We start from the raw sequence: 22954 nt of genomic DNA, 5'->3' as shown, positions 1-22954 counted from the left end.
CACACACACACACACACACACACACACACACTCTCTCTTTCTCTCTCTCTCTCTCTCTCTCTCTCTCTCTCTCACACACACACACACACACACACATATACACACAAACACATATTCATAGAAATTCAAACTGGAATGAAGCAGAACAGATCAGATCCCAAAGGAACAAGGAAAATAAATAAAAGCCACAAAAAAAAGCAATGAAAGAAAAGCTAAAAGCAGCTCCAGAAAGAATTTTCTCTAACAGAAAGTGTGTAACATTGTTCTAGCACATGAACAGTTTACAACACTGGATTTTAAATCAAATTCAGCATTATTCATTAAAACATCTACACACAATATCTAACTGCTGTAATTTCCTAGAAAAGAAGAAAAAAAACCCAGTTCACCAAATTGAAAACTTAAAAAACAACTATTCTAAATGAAAACTTCTTGCTCTAATACCCATTCAAAAAGCTGTACAGATTGGAGATCATTTCCACACCTTTATAGAGATTTGAACGGCTTTACAATGACAGAGCAGAGCGTTGAGCCACAGCAGCATCCAGGAGAACTGAACTGAACCAAAGTCAAACTCCTTTTGTGAGATTTATAAACTCACCAGTGAAGAAAGGACATCATTGATCAATTCATAGCTAATTATAAACTGAAACGCACAAGATATTGTTCATGAATTGACAAACCAAAATGCTGTGTCTGTCAGCATGGTAAAGGAAGTGTCCTCTCTGTTTGTTCTCTCATCATGTGTTTGGTCTCTGGTAGCTGCTGTAGTAATCCCTCTCCACAAAAGCTCTGCAGAAACAGCTGTACAGCAGCATCAGTACTCTGCTGATGTTGTTACTCCTACAGAGGAGGATTTACCTGTACAGTGATGCTGCTGCCAGTTCTGACTGGCACTCAGTTAAGAAAAAAAACAACCTGCATTTAATAGTAGCAACAATACAGTATGGAGGCAGGGGTGAAGCACAAATGCAGAAAAACAACTTATATGATGAACCAAGAGAAAACAACCAGAAATATTCTTCTTTGGTGAGTAAATTAATGCAAATTTGACCAATTTTGTAGTTGTCCTATAACTTTCTTTGTGGCACCACACATGATCAAGGACTGTGAAGACACATAGCCATCAATGGACACAACCAATTTCCTGTCAGTCAAGCATGAAGAGAGCTAACCTAGGGCGGACTCTGATAGACCATCCCACTGCTTCAGTCTATCTGTAAGGACGCCATGGTCTACAGCAGTGATTCTCAACCTTTTTCATATCAAGGACCACTAATTTAGTACGCATTTGGGCCACGGACCCCCTTTGATGAGATTTTGTCTCTCGGAGCCAAATCTGAAAATACTTTTATTGTGACTATCTGTATTGTAGGTAGATAACAGTGAAACTATGATCAAAACAGTCATTCTTCTACATTCTCTAATTGTGTTAACTTAATGTGTAAATGAAATAATACTGAAGTTTAACAATTAATCAATTTGCATGAAAAGACGATCAATATTACTAACTAGGAACCTAGGATTGTGCTGATTAGTAAAGATTAGCTCCGAGAAATATCGCATGTGTTTCTACTACCGGAGATTTATTATGGGATGGACACACTGTGGTCAGAAGAGTTATCATTTAATCTTATCACACAGTTGAATCTAAGTGAATAAAACAGTCTTGGATGGATGAAAGCTGGTCACTAGTGATGATGTCATGGATATCAACAGGGAGGTTTTTTTTGGGGGGGGGGGGGGGGGGACACTGTGTGTGTGTGTGTGTGTGTGTGTGTGTGTCTGCACTTTATCTCTGCCAGTTGAACTAAACACTGACTGCTGTGAGAATGCATTAAAAACTATTTCCACTAAGTGATAGTAGAATAGTAGAATATTGGAGTATTCTGTTTGTATGTGACTGAATGTGTATGTGAATGTGTGTGTGTGTGTGTGTGTGTGTGTGAGAGCGAGAGAGAGACATAGAGAGCGAGTGAGGAGATGAGTGCAAGGGAGCGTTAGGTTTTTAAGTTAGTAATATAGTAATAATGGTAGAGACAGAGAGAGAGAATCTGTGTATGTGTGTCCCGTGTATATAACTGTACCAGTGAATAATGCCCCACTACATGTGTATGAGTGTGTGTGTGTGTGTGAGTGCGAGTGTGTGTATTGTACTCTACTATATACAACAAGTATTTCCAGCTAAGCAATCCGACTGGTCAAAGACTTGTTCAGGTCGTGCTGATGATTCCCATAAAGCATAGGTAGCCATGTTTTACACAACATGGAATTGGCTGCTTATCTAACTATTAATAATACTTTGAAGAAACCTTTTCAGATACTACACACGTGTTGGTAGCCACAGCATGAAAGCCACAACAGCTTAGAGTTCATTCTTTACTGATATTAGAGGATATACAGGAAGGCCTTGTTCTGAGCCTGACCCTAGATCAGATCAACCTTGGCACTCTTGGAGCAAAGTCCATAAATTAAAGGTTTCCTCACAAAATGAAATATCTACCATTTTGGGGGGGGGAAAGTGACACTACCACTTGTAAAATGATTGACCAAAAAAGTAATGGTAAAATAAATAATGGTACTTTTTAAAGGAGGGTGGGTAACTTAAGTACTTTATGGAATGGATACTTTATAATATACACATAATGAATGATTAACTTAAGACAATAATTTGTTTTCCAAAATTGGACATACTGTGTTTTGGAAGTGAATTCATTCATTTTCTTTACCAGCTTATTCCTATACAGGGCCACAGGGGACTGGAGCCTATCCCAGCATGCACTGGCCAGAAGGCAGGGACAAATCTCCAGTCCATCTCAGGGCCAACAGACAAACACACTCACACCTATGGGCCATTTAGCGTCTCCAGTTCACCTGAATTGCATGTTTTTGGACTGTGGGAAGGAACCAGGAGCACCCGGAGGAAACCCACGCGAACACGGGGAGAACACGCAAGCTCCACACAGAAAGGTCCGGGGCCGGGAGTTGAACCCAGGACCTTCTTGCTGTGTGTGACACCAGGCCATCCCGTGTTTTAGAAGTGCTGTACAATTGTACAATTTAAAAATGTTGTACAATTTAAAAAAAAAATCTTTTTATTCATCAAATTATTCATCATTAAGTTTCTTTGGAATTGAGTCCATTAAAGTGTTAAAATGTTCTAACTTTTTAATTTTACAAGTCAGCTATTATCCTTTAAAAAGGACCAGAAGTTGTTTTACTTTTGTGCTATCAAGTATGTTGTTAGAGTAGGTGTATTTTGTTTTTCTCCAAATTGTGTATATCCCATTTTGGAAAGTAACTCTTCAAACTATGACTGTCCAAGGAAGGGCGGAGTAAGAACATGAAGTGCTACACAGAACCATTTCTCTCCCAGTATAAGAAGCCAAACCAGCCCAGTTTAAATCGTCACAGGTATAGGCTATAGCTGAGTCTGTGCTACCTGATATAGAGGCTTTGCAGTTTCATCACAAATGTCCTAGCGCTCCAACACAGCCTCATAGAATTTTAATGAAATGAGCACAAACTCTCACGAACACAGATTACATGATGTGGGACACAAATCAGATTATGTGAAAATAGCATGAACTAGACACACCGCTCTCACCTGTTGATCATGTGAAAATAGTTCAGTTCAGGTAAGTAAACAACTGCGCTTGAGGTTAGGGTTAAGGCTAGGCTTAGGTTTTGGCAACTAAAGCAATTTGGTTAAGGTTAGGGAAAGGCTTTGGTCATGGTTAAATAAGAAAAAGCTAAGATAAAAATGAAAACTTTCAGTAGATCTTGGTATGAGTTGGAAATCAAACCTAGATCTTCATAGTTGAAGGCAAATGTATACGTCCATTCACCGCACTATTTCTATGTCAGGACATTACCTGTTTCTAGTCTTGCCTCTCTCACATAAACCTTTCGTGGTGGAAAAAAACATATTTTTGTCACCTGTTGTGCACCGACTGTGTATTTGCATTTTAAAAAGACATCGTGCTCATGTCACAAAATTTCAGGACACCAGGCTCAGCGACTACTGCTATCATGGAGATCCACTGGAGAAACAGCTGTGTGCAAATGACTAAACATACAGTATCACAACTGCGCTAAAAGGCGTCTCTGCCAAAAAGAGAGACACCTGAAAAAGATAGAGGTGGTATGGATGTAGGTCAATTCAGTAATGTTTTGTTTCTCTGATGAGGTACATTTGTTTCTAAAATTTGGGAAGCCGTCTTGTCTTTAGCCCTATAGTCTCTACTCCAAAGCACTGCAATTTGTAATTTGAGAGGAGTCTGTTGGTTTTTGTCTTTGTTGGGTAACTAACGAGCCAGCAGGCTAATTCAGCAAAGCAATCAATGTTAATATTAACATGTGACTACTAGCCACTACTAACTTCTACTAGATATGTAAGCTAGTGCACAAATCAGATGTGTTTACCAGTGGTAGTTAGCTAACCTGATACAATTTAACAGACATTAAACTGACATTAAACTAAACACAAAATCAATGAGGTGTATCAGTGATGAAATGACCAGTTCTCAGTCAAAAACAGCACAGAATTAACCATGTCTACTGAAGTCTGTTAAGATGGCCGAGTCAAAATTTAGAAATGCAACCAGCTGCTCACAGCCACTGTTGCCAAGTGCTGAGGACCTCCAATATGGCTGCCAAAGGAGATATAACCTCACCTGAAAGCAAGTAGGTCTAGCTCATGGTCTAGCTGCAGCTGCAGACTCGCTACAAGACAGAACAAGAAACGCCCCATACAGGCTACGTCAGTACAAGAAATGCCCCCCTTCAGCTTTTCGGCGGGTATGTCAAACTCATGTCAGAGGAGATCGCTAGAAGCTAACTGGCTATCAAAAGACCGCTGATTCTATGCTATTTGGTTAGCAATTTAACGTAGCTAAGTTGACTCTGATGCTATGCTATGTGGTTAGCAAGCTATATCAATGGCAAGTTGAAAAACAATCGTTTTCATAGGAAATTATATGTTTTTTGCCTTCTGCAAAGTAAAGCTACGTGAAACTAGCCACAATAAGGAAACTCACTTCCGGTAGAATTTCTTAGCCTTGAAAATAAAAGTCTTGATGTTTTACCGAAATGGTATTTCTCTTGTTGATTAATAACTAAAAACATGTTAATCATAGAACCCCCTCCAAGAAACTGTGATAGTGACAATGCAGATGCGGTTGATGTTGATGTTAACTGCATTAATTCACACTGAAAGAGGGGGGGAAAAGTACCTACATATTCAGCTAGTGTAGCTGGGAAAACTACATTTTGTGCCTTCTTGAAATGGGCATGAAATTGAATCTACAGGAGAGGAATAAGAAAATGTATAGAAGAAACTTACAATGACGATAGCATTGTGGTGGTGGGGTTATTCATTAGTTATTTAGGATTAGCCCAATTGTAAACCAATAGTTTTTAAACTTCAGAAATGCTGGGGTATTTTTTGCTCTACATTATTTCAAAATTTATTTGACATTTTCAATTCCAAGTTCTATGCAAAGTACTCTGTTGTTATATCAAAGTGACAAGGAAATTATATTTTTAATAAAACTCTGCATGCCCCCTACCTATTTGTTTTGCCACCTCAGCATTAACTGATTCATGGACATTAAATGGGGATTTCTGCAGTCAGAAACAGCCTACGTCGTCCTCTTAAACATTTTGCTACATTAGTACATAGTACATTAGTACATTGCTACATAGTTTAATACATCCATGGGTGGGGGGCGTTTCTTGTACTGTCTTGTAGCGAGTCTGCAGCAGCTGCAGCTAGATCCTTCTCCCTAAAAGCCCACTATACTTTGCAATGGAACTGAAGTGGGTTCTTTCTAGAAGCAATATGTCACTTTGGTAGACAGCTTCAATATGTCGGTCAGTTCATGAATGGTCAGCCTCCAATACTGGCCATTCTGGTGTCCTGTAGCCAGTCAAAATGTGACTTCTAAGAGAAAAAGCCCAAGTCATTTTATCCTTTCCTCTGTCCAGGGTCCTACTTTCTCAAGATCTTGTGCCTTCATAATACTGTCGAGTCGTTTTGTTGTTTTTCTCCCTCAGGTTTACAAACTAGGCCACTCGAAAGCGCGAGGACTGATTTGAAAAAAGGTGCAGAACGAACACATCATCATCATCATTTTCACATCAAGTGAAAAGACAAATTCTTCTTCAGGGATCAAGAGTAACACAGTTTGTCCAACTTTTTTTTTAGTCATTTATTGTCTTTATAGTCCAACACCTACAGGTTAGAAACCGTATTCATCAAGTCTCTGTGAAAATAGTGAGTACTCATTATATTCATATTAACTACCGTCACAGATATACAAGTACGATTTTTTGGGATTTAAAAAAACAACAACCAGACAATTGGGACTTTACTTAAAAGCAAAACAGTGGTACAAAATGAATGAAAAAATTGAATTTGATATTCATTTTAGCAATCCAAACCATAACAGACCATAACATATTTTGAGCATTGCTATTCATTCTCTGTGTTCAGAAACTCAACAGAGCAAAAGTCCAATGTTCCACAAATCATCCAAGTAATCCAAAACGAAACTATATTTACAGCATTCCTATTTATTTATTCTTTACATGTCTTCAGAAACTGTGAGAGAAAAAGTCCTTCACCCCTTTAACCAACCTGGTTTAATATGTGTCAAAATATTTAAAATGACATCAAAAGAGATAGAAATTAAGCAAATATTCTCCATTGAGAAAAAGTCATCAAGTTTCATGTTGTGTGTGTCATGTGTGCATGCATATGTGTGGATGTGTGGATTTAAAGGGTGGATAAAAAAAAAGGAATGACTGTATTTTGTACTGTTACTGAAAACGGAGACCTAAGAAGTTTTCAAGATTTTAAGGACAGATTTGCACTTAGGAATCAAGACTTGTTTAGATATCATTTATTGAGAGAATATTACAATAAAAAAGTAAAAAGGGAGGCACCAGAAGAAAAGAATCCAGTGGTAGAAGTGATGGTCAGTGTATATCATCAAAAAACATCGAGGATTATTTCTAAACTTTATCATAGTTTAATGGAATGTCAGGCTAAAACTACATTGAGTGGGAAAAGGAATTGAATATCACGATTTCAGAAGAAGAATGGCATTATATGTGTGTATCACTACAGACATCCACAAATTCACATAAATTAAGAGAATTTAACTGGAATTAAAAAGCAAACAACTTCTAAGGCAACAAACATGCTGTAGGCAATGTGGCCATACAGACGCAAATCATGCACATATCTTCTGCAGTTGCCCCAAAATAGAGCCATTTTGGGATAGAGTGAATTCAGTATTGAATGAGGTATTAGGATATATAATCTTCAAGAAATGTTCCATTTTATACCTGGGCAGTATAACTAAAGTGGTGCTGAAGGAAGATAATTACTTGGTCAAAATTCTACTCACAGCTGGCGGGAAGGCCATTACAAGAAACTGGCTTGAAACGGACCCACCCAGACATAGACAGTAGATATAGTAGATTTGTGATGGAAAAAATGACTTATTCTCTAAGAGTGAAAGAAGATGAGTTTAACAGAAAAAAAAAAAAGACATCGGCACTGTATAATTTTATTGACAATAATGTAAATTATTGTATAAAAGTAAACTGCATTACTAGCTGGAAACTGTAACCTCCTCTTTGCAGTTGTATGTTTCGATGTTGTGTTTTTGTTTTACTTGTGTATGTATAAAGGAAATAAAGACTAAAGTGATAAAAAAAAGAATATCAACTGAATTTATAAAGGTATAACATAAATGTTTAATCACTTATACAGATTCCTTGTGAATATTTTATAAATTATGAATTCATTAATTTAACAATGGCCGTCTACTTAATATTTACACTTGACTTAGTCAGGATTAGGAAGGTTGTTTTCATAATAGAATCCAGTCAGATTTTTTAAACCTTCAGATAAATAAGTAAAAGGAGACTTGTGGATTACTAAAATAAATAAATAAATAAAAAGAACCACACTTTTGGACTATTGGGACTTTATTGAAAATCAAACAGCAGTACAAAAGGAATGAATCAGCAGTGCAACTGAATTTGACATTCATTTCAGTAATCCAAACCAGAACATATTCTGAGCATCCCTATTCATTCTCTGCATGTTCAGAAACTCAACAAAGACAGCAAAACTACCACATCCCTAAATTCATTTAAGTAATCAAAAATCAAAACATACCTTAAGCATTCCTATTCATTATCTATGTGTTTAGAAACTTAAAAAGAGGAAAAACTCCCACATCCCAACCTACTTTAAATTAAGATACGTCAAAATGTTTAAATGACAGAAATGAAGCAATAAATTCTCCCTTAATTCAGCAAAACATCAAATGTACAAATTAATTATTCTTTCTTAAACTTGATTTTTGGGTGGGAGAATACAATTCAACAAGAGCTGTAGCTTTTACCACACTTTGCATAAAAGAAATATATCATCAAAATATTTACATAACTGGAAAATCAATCTTAGACTGACTTCTTTTTGGCCAAATAAGCATTGTGTGTGTTTGTGTGTGGGCACGTGTCTGTGTGTGTGTGTGTGTGTGTGGTGTGTGTGTGTGTGTGTGTGTGTGTGTGTGTGTGTGTGTGTGTGTGTGTGTGTGTGTGTGTCCACTGGCTGCAGGGTTTCAGTGGATGTGATGTTAACTCCAGGATCAGGTTCAGTGTGTGCCTGCTAGTCAGGGCTCCACCTCAGTGTGTGTGTGTGTGTGTGTGTGACTGTGTGTGTGTGTGTGTGTGTGTGTGTGTGTGTACGTGTGTGTCTGTGTGTGTGTGTGTGTGTGTGTGTGTGCATGCGATTGTATTATCAACTTGAAATTCCAGCATGGGATAATTCCCAGGGAAAACCTTTACAATAAAATCACACTATATGTTTAACTATTGTGGATTTGTGTTACATGAATACTCAAACCTAGAAATCAAAATCCAATCAAACCAAACATTCCTCCCTTTAAACTTATTGCCAAGTTTTTCCAAAAGCAGATTTTTCCATCAGCAAAAAGTTGCTGTTTTGTGAGCAGAGGTCTTAAAAACCTCAATAGTCGCTCTAATGTGTTTTACTGTTATGTGAGCTGACAATTTATCACAGGAACTAAATGGTGGAAATCTCATTTTACAGTAAAGATTTCTGTAAGTTGTAAATGGTTTAGGAGGGTTTCCATTTAAGAGGAATGAGTATTGACAGTATGAGCTAACATTTGTAAATGAATTCATAATCAATTAGTACATCCATCCCTCTCATTAAGAATATGAATTGAATTTATAGGGGTTTTTTTTCACAGCCATACATGTTTTTTTTCAAAGGTATAACAAATGTTTAGTTAAGAATTGACACCTGGCTTACAGAGTTTAGAATCAGGATTGAGGTTGTTTTCTTAATAGAATCCAGTCATGTTTGTAAAATTATCTCTGTATTTTTATGAAGAAAATGCTTTTTCTTTTCAATTTTGTGTCTTAATAACACAATAAGTAATCAGCTATTTAAGTATGTATGATGTTACTGTTTTTTTCTGTATGTGCACCGGATTACTGAATTTTTTTGTAATCTGAAACTCCCCAACCCTGATTATAATGATTTATGAATGATTAATAACCCACTTATTCCCAGTTTATAGATGGAAGGGTGAGAGTGACAGCGTCTCTTCTTGCTCCAGTTGCTCAAATTATTTTTTGGTGAGTAAATCAATGCAAATTTTAAATCTCAAATTTCAATAAAACAAGTTTTGTTAATGTGCACTTTTGTTGCAAATTAGAAACAACTGCTGCAATTTATCTTGATGCCTGTAATTTACTGGAGTTCACCATCCTCTTCTTATCTCCACTGGTCGCCTGTCAAGACAGATTAACAGACAGACAAGGTGAAATATTGAACTTATTATTGTTCACACTGTGCAGACTATTTGCTTTCATATTGTATGGGATATTAATATCTGGACCAAAAGATAACATTTAGATATAGAGTGATGCAATCTGCTTTTTTGTGCATCAGAATTAGGATAAAAACTCAACGCCAACTGTTTTCTGTAATTATATTGAAACACTGAGTGAGAAAATGTTTTATCAGAAAGGCTTTTTGAATCCTCACCAGCAGCTGGATGTGGATTAAAACTCTAAATTGTGTTTTCGTCTCAAGGAAATCAATGATTTAGGAAAGACAGAATATCTGCTTATATATTTGTGAGTATGCACAAATAATATTCAGTACAGTAGTCATGTACCTTTGGTTGAGTGCACATCTGCACAGAATAGTTAACTTTTTTATTTTTTATTAAACCTTTATTTAACATACTCACTGTGTTCTCACATGATGAGGCACTCACTGCGGTGTGTTAGTAGGAACACATTCGGTAGACGAATTCTCCGAAGCTACAAAAAGTCGACAAAGTAAAATAATTTAACTTGAAAAGAACAGCAATAATGTAAGAAACAGAACTGGACATGAGAGATTAGTGATTGATTACTAATGCCTGGCCTTAATTCTGCCATGTCCTTTATAAGTACAAACAATGCAAGCAACAGATCCAAATATTACACATTACAGTACAGTAGATGCCAAAAACAATCAAAGGAAAACTTACTGTTAGCAGGTTTGAAGCCTGAAATACAGACAAGAGGTTACATTATTACTCAATAACAGATTACAAATTAAGATTTATGAAAGGAAACACAAAATTATGTTACATGTATGCATCACTATTATTAGATATGTCATTTCTATTAAGGTGATATATACATTTTATGGCCGTTGTATTACCAGAAGCACCACACATAAAATATGAAGTTATGGAACAATAACACTAAAACCGCCACAAGCATGTATGCTAAATCCTATGCTAAAGGAGTAAAAATATCTTTATGAGGAGTAGAAAACTCTTCGTCCCTCACCATTATTGTTCCTTCTCCAGATGAAGACTCCAGTGATGCAGATTGCCAGGAGGAGCAGCAGTCCTGCAACGACTCCAATGACAAGAGCAGTATTGATCCCTGAAGGAGAACATGGAACCAAAACAGAGCATTCAGACTTCGTCACATAACACTGGATGGATCAGATTATGTTTTTGTTCCTCTTCAGTATTTTAAGTATAGAGAGGAGGCCATGTGAATCAGACAAACAAGAGAGACACCTAATGTGTTTTAGTGGACCGACCGGCATGTTTGGTTGCCTTCAATATTCACATGGAGTTAAAAACTGTCCGGTTGCCCAAATGGTGGTATGGTAAACAAGACTGGACCCAAATTTACCACCAAGGAGGAATAAAATATGTAGCTATCTGGGAACACCATACAGTACACAGAAAATACACTGCATGAGAAAACGGCTGGAACTAAATAGGTACCATATAAAAAATCTGGTGAGAAGTTTAATTGAATATGCTCATTTGGATATATAAAACTGATAAAAACGTCACCTAACAATTTCTGATTTCTAAAGAAGCAAAAAAAAAAAATCAAGATGACTTCCAAAAACCAAACTGAACTGGATGACAGAAAACAAAATGACAACAAAACCACAACAAGGAGAGAAACGGTCCTGTACAGAACAACAGAAACAAAACACATGAACTGTTAGGTGTAAGAAGTAAACTAAATGTGTCTCTCCTCCTCCATCAGCTCTGATCCCAGTCTTACCCGGGTTGTTGGTCTTGATCACTGCTGGGTCCAGTTTGGTGACGATGTCTTTCTTGACACCAGAGAGCTGGAACACACACTCGTACTTCCCCCAGTCTTCAGGTTTGACTGATGAAACGCTCAGCTGAACGCTCATCTGGAAGGTTCCATCTTGGTTGGGGAGGATCTCTCCCTTGTCCATGTGGTCCTGAAGCTCCTCTCCATCTCTCCTCCAGAACAACATGACTCTGTCAGGGTAGAAACCTGTAGCGTGGCAGCTGACTGGAGAGGAGTGAGTCTTCTGGAGGAGAGACACAGAGGGACGCACTGGAGAGAGAGAGAGAGAGGGAGAGAGAGAGAGAGAGAGAGAGGAAGGAGTGGAGAGAGGGGGTGTGTGTGGGGGAGAAATGGGACAGAGAGAGAAAGAGAGGAAGAGAAGGGGGTGAGGAGGGGGTGAGGAGGGAGGGAGGGAGTGAGTGAGGGAGGAAGTAAGAGAGAGAGTGGGAGAGAGAGGGAGGCAGGAGGAGAAAGAGAAGGAGAGAAAGAGGGAAGAGTGGAGAGAGAATGGGGGAGGGGTGGGGGACGGAGAGGGAGGGGGGAGACAGAGAGAGATGGTGGGAGGGGGAGGGAGGGGGGAGAGAGGGAGAGAGAAAAAGAGAGGGAGAGGTAGGAAAGGGGGGAGAGAGGGAAAGAGAAAGAGAGGGATGTTGGGAAGAGGGAGAGAAAGGGGGGGCGAGAGAGAGAGATGGTGAGAGAGAGAGAGAGGGGTGGGAGGGAGAGAGGGAGCGAAAAAGAGAGACAAGGAGAAAGAGGGGGAGAGAGGGGAGAGGGAGAGAGAAAGGGAGAGAGTGAAATGGAGACAGATAGAAACGGGGGGAGTGAGAGAAAGAGAGAAACAAAGAGGGAGAGAGAGAGGTAGAGAAAGGGAGAGGGAGAGAGAGAAAAAAGAAAAAGAGAGGGGGAGGAGAGAGAGAGAGAGGGACAGAAAGACAAAAAACAGATGTGTGTAAACTCAAAAAACATTACAGTTACATGTACAGTGGGTTTCTATATGTTGGTTCATATTCACTGTAATGTTTCTGTACATTAGAAACAGAAGAGACAGATGAACATTGTTGTGTCCATGAAACTACATCAGGTCATGTGACTCTACCTGTTCTCTGCAGAGTGCTCTTCCCATAGTCCACATACTTCTTCAGCCAATCAATGCACTCTGTGGTGTAATAGTTCTTACTGTATGTTAATTCAGCTTTGTTATGATCCCACTTCTGTTTGGTAATGAAAGCCTGTGGTGTCGGAGCGATCCATGTCAGTGTCTTCATGTCCAATACCAGCCAGTCTTCTCCATCATAACCAAACTGGCTATATCCATTAACTTCTCCAGTCACATCATCCCATTCACAGCCACACATGTTCTGGACAATGTGGACACCTGAGAGAGAGAGAGACAGAGACTGAAGTAAACCAGAGTGAGATCCTAGCACAGTCAACTATCAGTGGTTGATATCACATCTTTACCACAGAGACACACTGATCCACAGACACCAAAACAGAGGATCTACACCAGGGGTCGGCAAGTAAGTTTGGCCTCGGGCCAAATTTTTTCCAAGCAACTGAATGGTGGGCCAAAACATAATATCTTGGACACAACCTTTTTTTCTACCAAACAAAACTTTTTTTTCCTAATCTATACTATTATATATTGTACAAAAGAGTAATTTAAGAAAGTTATTTGTTTAAAATAAAGTAACTTGAATTTGCTACAGACTGTTATTAGTGTGTTATTACTGCTTTGTCTCCTGCTCCACTCTGTGGCTGCGTTATAAAACAGCTTATAATAGTAACCTGCTGATAATGTGACTGCTGTCTTTAATCACCGACAGACTGTCTTTTAAGACATGAATGTGTGTAAATCTCATATTTCCCCTCTCCACACAGTTAATAATAAATGTGTATCATTTCCATTTTGAAAATGACTACTTCTTTGAGCCTAACTAACGTATTGTAATAATTATTTTATGGACTCAGGATTGGATATCCGACGTACGTTACTCTCGCGTTACATCGTTACCCGCGTTATTGTGCGGGAGGTTACATTGTGTGCACAGAGACATTAGCAAAACAAAATGTCACTGTCAAAAGCAATGAAAAGAAAAGTTGACAGCGAAGGTAGGACGTACAAAGAAGAATGGAAAGAAAAGTATGCATTCATCTTACCTGATTTTATTAACGCCAAACCAGTCTGTCTAATCTGCAACGAAGTTGTTGCAGTTTGCAAGGAATATAATATACGACGGCACCACGACACAAAGCATGGCAAGATCAGAGATTTTCAGTGTCATCTGGCGGGCCAGATACTATTACAGGCGGGCCAGTTTTGGCCCGCGGGCCGCTAGTTGCCGACCACTGATCTACACCTACTGCTGTTACTGGCTGGATGGAAGCCGCTCACAGCCAAACATAATGTGGACAGTGTGGACGGCTCAGAGAGAGACAGAGAGGCAGAGACTGCTGTAAAACAGACTGAGATCCTAACACAGTCAGTATCCTCTCTTTACCACAGAGACCAACAGACAGTTTATCTACACTGTTGAAGGTAGTGGCTTCATGTGAGCTGCAGGATCACCCACACACACACACACACACACACTGAGGTGGAGTCCTGACTAGCAGACACAGACTGAAACTGGTCCTGGAGTTAACATCACATCCACTGAAACCCTGCAGCCAGTGGATCAGTCCCACAATATCCTCTTCCTAGGAGAAACTACAGAAGCTCACTAGACTGTCCTGAGGCTGGTCTAGAAGCTTCCACTGAAGGAGAGTTTCAGCCTAGGATTAGTCACTAGGCTAGACCTGGTCAGCCAGGACAGTGAGTCTGTTCAGTAGTGTGTTACTACAACTGGTCAGAATAAGGCAGAGACCAGCAGGACCATTATGGAGACTGGGAGGCAGTCTGTCTGTCCTGATTGGTCCATCCATCCATCAATCATTCCATACAACCAACAACTATTTCCACCTGCAGATGTTGGCTTGGTGCCGCCGACTGGGACGGACCAACACACTGTGGTCAGTAGAGTTATTATCATCTAATGTGTTTCTACTGCTGGAGATTTATTATGGGATGGACCAACACACTGTGGTCAGTAGAGTTATTATCATCTAATGTGTTTCTACTGCTGGAGATTTATTATGGGATGGACCAACACACTGTGGTCAGTAGAGTTATTATCATCTAATGTGTTTCTACTGCTGGAGATTTATTATGGGATGGACCAACACACTGTGGTCAGTAGAGTTATTATCATCTAATGTGTTTCTACTGCTGGAGATTTATTATGGGATGGACCAACACACTGTGGTCAGTAGAGTTATTATCATCTAATGTGTTTCTACTGCTGGAGATTTATTATGGGATGGACCAACACATTGTGGTCAGTAGAGTTATCATCATCTAATGTGCTTCTACTGCTGGAGATTTATTATGGGATGGACCAACACACTGTGGTCAGTAGAGTAGAGTTAATATAATATAATCTGTAGTTCTACTATATATTTATTATGGGATGGACACAGTATAGTTGGCTGTTAAACTTTTTCAACCTGTGACCTGGATGAGAAATTTAACATCTTGTCCTGTCAGCAGGTTTATTAAAACATGCTGCTAACTGTCATATGGGACCCAGCAGAAGCAGCCTGTGTCCAGTTTACAGTCCTGCTCCGTAGTTTGAGAAACCAGCCAGTAATGTTATTCTATCAGCTGTGTGTTGTGAACCTGTTGTGATAAACAGGTTTCTACTGTAGAGTTATTATGGAGCGACTCACTGTGGGCAGTTCAGTAGAGTTATTCTAATCTGATCTAGTGGAGATAAACTGTTAATAATCTCTGTTGGTTATTATGGGATGGACAGAAACACTGTATCAGTGCAGCAGACTAGCATCCAGTAGTCTCAGTCTTAGTAATGTGTGTGTTGAGTCTGACTGTGTGTTTCAGTCAGGTGTGTGAATGAAGAAAACCCTCAGTATCAAACAGTTGAATCTGTGTGAATAAAACACTGTTGATGGGTGAAGGCTGACCTATGGTGTGTGTGTGTGTGTGTGTGTGTGTGTGTGTGTGTATGTGTGTGTGTGTGTGTGTGTGTGTTTGCACCCATATGTGTGTGCACAGTATAACACTACACACTCATATGTGCTGCATCAATTTAACACCGACAGCTCTGTGAATGTATTCAACACTGTTTTACTGAGTGACAGTACATTTCAGTATGTTAGACAAGTATTCTGTTTGACTGTGACTGAATATGTGTGTGTGTTGTGTGCATGTGAGAGAGAATGTTTGTGTGATGTCTGTGTGTGAGAGTGTGTGTGTTTGTGTACTCTATGCGAGAGAGAGAGAAAGTGAGGATGTGTGTGTGTGAGAGAGAGAGAGAGAGAGAGAGAGAGAGAGAGTCTCACAGAATTTGAATGGATAGAATGGTCTTTCCCATTCAAATCAATGCTCCTGGATGTTTGGAGATGCGGCCATCTTTATGTGTAGTGTTTGATATAAAATCTCCTCGGTACCGCTGGGCTAGCTTCTGTATAAACCGACTTACGGCAAGTTGTAGAGGTGAGAGGTTTTGCAGCAAGGACCAAGCAGTGGAAAACTGGCGTCTTGTGCCATCTCCATCGCTTTGCTGTCAGCGAGGAGCTACTGAAGGATTTTTGGACCGATTGGGTTTCATCACGCTATATTACTGTTGGTAAGTCGTCACATTTTATTCATTTAACGATAGTCTTGTAACATTACAAAGCTAACCCACTCATGCTGTGTGGCAGCCAGTTTGACACACTTTACGGCCTTAATGGCCAAATTTCCGTTGTCACCATAGCAACTAACCATAGACACCATTTTAAGGTGTACTAGCCAAAATACCATAGAAAACAGTGAAAAGGCTGTTCTGTCCATTCAAACTCTGTGGAGAGAATGTTGTCCACATGAGTGTGTGTGTGTATGTGTGTGTGTTGTGAGGGTGTGTGTGTGTGTGTGTGTGTGTGTGAGAGAGAGAGAGAGAGAGAGAGAAGGGGGTGTGTGTGCATGTGTGAGAGTGTGTGTGTGTGTGTGTGTGTATATCTCTCTGCTACTTTACAACAAACCAGGTTGAAAAACATTTTAGCAGAATAAAGGGAAACATAAACAAACCTCCAGTTTGGTTGAAGCGCTGCTTTGCGATGTCAATGTTGGCTTTGTAGGACTGCTGGGTGCCCACAAAGTTCTCAGTGTTCCTGTCCCAGTACTCTGGATCATCTGCTGTTGCCTCCTTCATCCAGTCCTGTTTGGATTCTGCTCTCTTGGTGTTGCTGTCATAGTGAACCATCGGAACTTCATCAACCAACCCAACAGCCACAAACTCTGGGAAGTTTGGGACTCCAGAGGATGCAGTGAAGAAATACTTCAGGGAGTGAGTCACTGTGGGACAAACAGTTAACGTAGGGAACTCAGGCTTTTGAATTACATTTTTTTAAATGAACTTTTGTAATAACAATGAATGGTCAAGTCAGAGAAGAACAGAGAGTTAAAATTTCTGTTCAATTACTACGGACCAAAAACAAACAAACAAATAATAATAATAATGATAATGATGATGATGATGATCATCATCATCATCGTCATAAAATTGTGTCTTGAGCATAGAGTAATGTATGGACAGTTTTCAATAATTTCTCTGAAAGGATATTATTATTCATTAACACAGACTTAAATTTTGCCATGAAATTAAGGTTATTTCACTCCAAAACCTATAAAACATACATTTTCTTAAAACGTTACTACCTGGAATTCATGAGCCTTAACATCACAAATAACTGTAATAGTGTATAATACTTAAAATACTTAAATTATTTTAACACAAATGACCCATTATGTGCCTTAATTTCATGCCAGCAATAATTTTGTCACAGTAGGGGTCATTTTCTTTTTTCAAATGGATGGATATCTCATTATGGAGTTGCATTATTTAATACATCATACATGTATATATACTGTAAGTGTCAGCTGTTTGGGTTCAGCTGGTAACATCTATGAACACAGTGACCTCAAATGGCTTTTGTTGGTATTGAAAAACCTGGGGATACCGGTGGACACAGGTTAATCCAAAACTGATTATCACATCCAACAAGTCTTCTTTTGTTTTGGGATAGTGCTTATTATGTAAAATGGGTCATGGAGGACACAAGAACGCACAACACCACATATTGATAAAGAGCCCAATGTGGTGAGTACGGACTCGACTGGCGGCCCTCGCCTACGACACGGTTTGACGTATTCTGACTTTGTCTTAACTGCTCAGCGTGATGTGGGCTATACTTCCTTAAAACTAATGCGCCTTGAAAAGTAGATCACGCACGAAACAAAGAACACTAATTATATTTTAGTAAGCTGAATGATTTGATTCAAGACTGTGACTGTAGACTGTAATCTATTGATTGAAAAACATCAGGCTGTAGGCTAGTAAATAATATAAATAGGCATGTATGCTATGTAGCCTATATAATCATCATTTTCCGTGTAACTATAGCAATCAATACTTGGAAGATTTAAAAAATTTAAAAAAAAAAAACTAGTCACGGCTTATAACCAACACTAAACTCAAAGCCATGTGAATATAATGTGATTTCAGCCTACGCAGTAACTAGCCTACATCAAACCGTAGGTCGGGGTTATAGGCCTGACAACTAGATGTTTACAGGAAAGATTTCAAATGTGATCTTACCTGGAGATGCGACGTGACAGAAGAGGAGCAACAAAATAAACTCCTTCATCTTGTGTGTTATTGTTTTTTTCGTCGTGTAGGTCTACATTTGAAAATAATGAATAAATCGTCCGCTGGTTGAAACTTTGCCTCCGGTCCGCAGATAGTCTCCTGGCGTGGTGGTGCTGTACAGAAACTCAATTCTAGCCAATAGAAATTCAGAAAAGGCTGTTACGTCACGAGTTACTAGGCTGAGTTGGAGACTACAGGTTGTTCCTTGAAAGTGAAACTAAACTCAGGCAGAGAGAGAGGGAGAGAGTCTAGCTATGTTATCTGATTCATCCAGAGCTACTTACAAAGAGTACAACAGTAGAAGGGTTGCTGCTAATGTTGTTTTGCACTGGTCAAAACAACAGTGAGCAGCCAGTAGAAGTGACTTATATTTCCTATAATAATTATATACAATAGAGAAAAGCCTGGTAAAGAGCCTGGGAGAAAAGGTGGAAAATTTGGATTTAAAAAAATGTGTTAAGCATTAGAATGATTTAGGCCTAATTATTGCTTAATTTGAGGTTTGAGTAATTTCAAAGCTAAAATCTTTGACTGCTCATTTGATTTAGTTGAAATCAGAAAGTGGGATCATTGATCACCAGTCTGCTGATGTCTCATGTTTCAGTTTGTGTTGACAGAGTTCATTAATATCCAGAGAGGCTGGTTGTATTTTCCATTTAGCTGCTGAGTGTCAGTCAGAGCTTGAGTCTTGGTTCCTCATCACCTCCAACATGTTCCACTGAGAACAAAACACCAAAACACAGAAGCATCAACATCAGCATCAGTCCTGTTCTGGACCGGCCCGGCTTTCACTTTGACTGGCTCCTGATCAAAACACACTGCAGATCTGTTACAGGGCCAAGAAGGCCTTTAACACTGGACTAGGCTCTGAGTTCAAACAGTAAAACACACGGTTTTCCTCAGTGGGTTTAGCCTTGAAACAATTCAACATAATATACGTATAACTTTACCTTTGTCATGTTGGAGGCTTTATGGAAGTTATGGGACAAAATGTTGATCAACAGGAATAGTTTTGGGTACACACGCTCGGGACTCTGCAGCCCTTTGGATTAAACAAAGACTTTGATATTAGAACTATGCTCTAGATTATTTCCCACTGTTTTCCCTTGCTTTGGCTATACTGCAGCCTTCTAATTATGACATTTTGTCCTGAGACTCCCATATAGGATCCTAATCCCTCTTGTGGAATGTTTTCTCCTGATGCACAAAAGGATAAGTTTATGCCTTCTTTGTGCATTTTGTTTATACTGCTTTAAATTTGGACCTCATCTTTGAGCTAAATATTGTAACTCTGCTACCTTTTGCCACCCTTTGATGCTGCTCCTATCCACAGGTGTTTGTAATTAGCTCTAGTCCTGGGTGAGGTGTTATGTGTTTGCTCCTTGGGTTGTGTAGACATCCTCTGATGAAGGTCCAATGACAGAAAGCTTTGCTGAATAAATTGTACTTTTGCATCTGACAGAAGTGTGCGGATGGCATCTTTCTTTTTCTACAAAATGTTGATTTAAAATGATCCCTCCAAACTGCTGATGAGAAATCTATCCTTTTAAGGCAATGAAACAACTATGATCCCCAAGTAACAAATAAATAAGCAGAGAAACAACAACTAGGTTTTCATAAGTGTTTTATTCATTCATCAAAGTAAACCACATTTTACTGTTAGTTGTACTAACGAGGCAGACACCGTCCTTAATCTCCTCCAAAATCTCCCCCTACACACACACACACAAGTGATTTTTTTCTGCGTTTGAACCATTGACTTACTCTCTGGTCAAATGACACTTCTCTCGATGCTTTGCATTGTGGTGATTTGTTATGTTTTTCAACTTTGTCTGCAAATCAAATGTTCCTTACAGCAGGATAAAGAATTGAAGTGAACTGAACCGAATTGATCTTTGCTTTCATTTATTCATTATATCCATATTCATTTTCTCCAGAGTTCAGCTGGTATTTCGGCTTTGCACTAAAAACCATAGCAACGAAAAACACAGCGCTGCATGGCTTTGGAAAGTACCTCCAGTAAACACATGGACACACACACACACACACACACACACACACACACACACACACACACACACACACACACACACACACACACACACACACACACACACACACACACACACACACACACACACACAACCACATACAACCACATACAACCACATACTTGCACACATAATCATGATGCCACGCCCTTCACTCTGAGATCATGTGCATGCTGCCATTTTGTTTCTCCCTCTGTTGTCCTGAAATGGCAGACACACATCACTCACTCTTCCTGTTCTGATCATCGGGGCGTTGTGTGTGGCATTATTTGCATATTGGCACATTTTCACTTAATGACACAGACACTATAAACTTCTTCTCAGTTCAACCACTGAACTTCACAGAAACAAAATTCAACATAATATAAGAAGGGCTCTATTCCAAAACTCCTTTTCCAACTCCTCAACCATTCATCAATTTATTGTGTTTACCTGCTTATTCCTATTCAGGGTCACAGAGGACTGGAGCCTATCCCAGCATGCATTGGGTGGAAAGCTCTGCATATCCATTTTGTAAGAAATAGCATTTAATGAAATTCATCTTTTGATAGGAACTGTTCTTATAATAACCTAATTATTTGGCAGAAGCAGAGGCACTAAGTGACCAAGAACCATTAAATCTCACATGCATAGGAAAATCTTTTTCACCTATTGTACAGTTCCTAGAGGATACAGTGTCATGTTTATAACACAGTCTGTGCTACACTTGTTTTTAGGAACCTTGAATGTAGGCCTACATATACCTTTTAAAATTTAATTTTGGTGATCTTTTAATTCCTTTTAATCTTTATATTTTTGTGCTTTGCCTTGTTCATGTGTGGTTTCATGATTTTAGTGCCTTTATGTAAAATTCTGCTCTGTTTCCTACTTTACTGCAAGCATTAATAAAATTAATAAAGTCAAAGTCCATGGTGAACTCCTGTGTTTTGTTCGATCTCTCTGCCAGGTCCTGCTAGTTCTGGTGTGTCTGAGGCAGATCACCAAACCAGATAAGACTGAAGTGATAAACTGCATTTATGAATAGAAAGCCCCATGAACAGTATTTGTGAGAACCAGTTGGTCTCATAGCGGTCAGATCCACACAGAGAGATGAGCAGTGTTACAGCGCCGCCTGTGGACAGATAGTGTAACTCCATCTATACTGTTTCTGGGAAATCACCTGATGAGTCTGTTATTTTAGGCTTTGTTTGGGGCAACGCTATTGCCTGTGTGTGTGTGTGTGTGTGTGTGTGTGTGTGTGTGTGTGTGTGTCTGGGAGGGGAGGGGTTGTGTGTGTCTGTGTGCCTGCAGTCTGGTGTGTGTTGGTCGACAGAGAAACGGCATCGCTGGCACAGTTTGGCACACACACCCGGAAGAAAACAGAGAGGGCAGAGGCTGTTGCTCATTTGTTTATCTCAGGCCAGGGAAGTTTCTCGCAAACCTTGTTTCGTCACATTCTTCTGGTGTCAGTGGGAATATTTTAGAAAACGAAAGATGAATTTTAGTAAAACTTAATGGGCGTTGGTCTAAAAAGTAATGAAAAGAGAGTGTAAAATTGGCTTTAAGTCTATACAGACCTGCTCCCTATGAAGGAAAACAAACTATTTGGTTTGAACAGATTGCATGCATAGATAAACTGTTATGTGGCTTTATCATAAAAACAAAACTTAACTGTTGATATGAACAGAAAATAAAACCATGTTGGAATATAAAGAATCCTCCTTATTAGAGAAGGATTTAGAGAATCAAAGTCAGAAGCACAGCACATATTCTCTGATAAAACCCACCAATGACCATCGACGAGCCAAACCTCACTACAGTTTTCTCTCTGATGTGACACAGCAAGACACTCAGTCATGATGTGGATGTACGGAAGTTGGTTGATCACAGTGACAAGTCCACTTTCACTGTGGGTCCCAAAGTGTGTTTCCTGGGGTCCCCACTGTCTATCTCCCCTCCTGCAGTAAACACAGTGATGTCATACTGTAGTGAGTCCCATCTGATGACAACAGACTTTTTAGACGGAGGCAAAATCTTAGCAAGTTCAGTAGCTGTGACTGTTTTCCTACTGGGGAGTTACTGGCAGGAAAGAAAAGAGAATAAATGAACTATATTTGTAGTGTTGTTATCATTTCCTCTTGTCCTGGGCTGACCTCTGTTCTCATAGTAAGGCCTAGACAGGTTTGATTCAACTACAAAATCCTTGCCTCCTCACATGTCCTCTTGCTCATCATTACTCTTCATTTTCTGGATTAAAGGACTCAGCTGTAGACAGAGCAGTCGGGCGCGTGCTCAGATTTACATGATAATGAGAAAATCTTATAACAGAGCACCAATTTTTACAGAGGAAGGAAGCAAGGACACAAAGAAGGGATAACTAATAGTAATGGAACACGCCCCCAATATTGTTTGGCTTATTCCCTGTAGGAGGGCGCCCTCTACTTGTGGAGGTGGAGAACTTTTTTTTAATGTAAAGTCAATGGACTATTTCAAAGTAGT

General features: G+C 39.3%; 1 protein-coding gene across 2 annotated transcripts; it reads right to left on the bottom strand.

Annotated features, from left to right (window-relative positions):
* Nucleotides 1–7983: 7983 nt before the first annotated feature.
* Nucleotides 7984–18549, bottom strand: LOC139658350 (major histocompatibility complex class I-related gene protein-like). Of its 2 annotated transcripts, XM_071536457.1 has the most exons (8): nucleotides 18375–18549; nucleotides 16805–17071; nucleotides 12776–13054; nucleotides 11644–11949; nucleotides 10900–10998; nucleotides 10595–10610; nucleotides 10308–10380; nucleotides 7984–9843 (listed from the first exon to the last, which is right to left on the bottom strand). In XM_071536457.1, exons 1-7 carry the CDS (start codon nucleotides 18421–18423, stop codon nucleotides 10344–10346), a joined length of 1053 nt encoding a protein of 350 aa, XP_071392558.1. In that variant the 5' UTR covers nucleotides 18424–18549; the 3' UTR covers nucleotides 7984–9843; nucleotides 10308–10343. The 2 variants fall into 2 exon arrangements, with proteins under 2 accessions (XP_071392558.1, XP_071392559.1); XM_071536458.1 differs by lacking the exon at nucleotides 10308–10380.
* Nucleotides 18550–22954: the final 4405 nt, after the last annotated feature.

The sequence above is a fragment of the Centroberyx affinis genome, unplaced genomic scaffold, assembly GCF_046629955.1.
Source record: "Centroberyx affinis isolate AG114_WGS23_722 - 3 ecotype Tasmania unplaced genomic scaffold, CSIRO-AGI_Caff_v1 ptg002873l_1, whole genome shotgun sequence".
Lineage (NCBI taxonomy): Eukaryota > Metazoa > Chordata > Actinopteri > Beryciformes > Berycidae > Centroberyx > Centroberyx affinis.
Note: the sequence above shows the minus strand (reverse complement) of the source record. Positions and strands in the feature narration are given on the sequence as shown.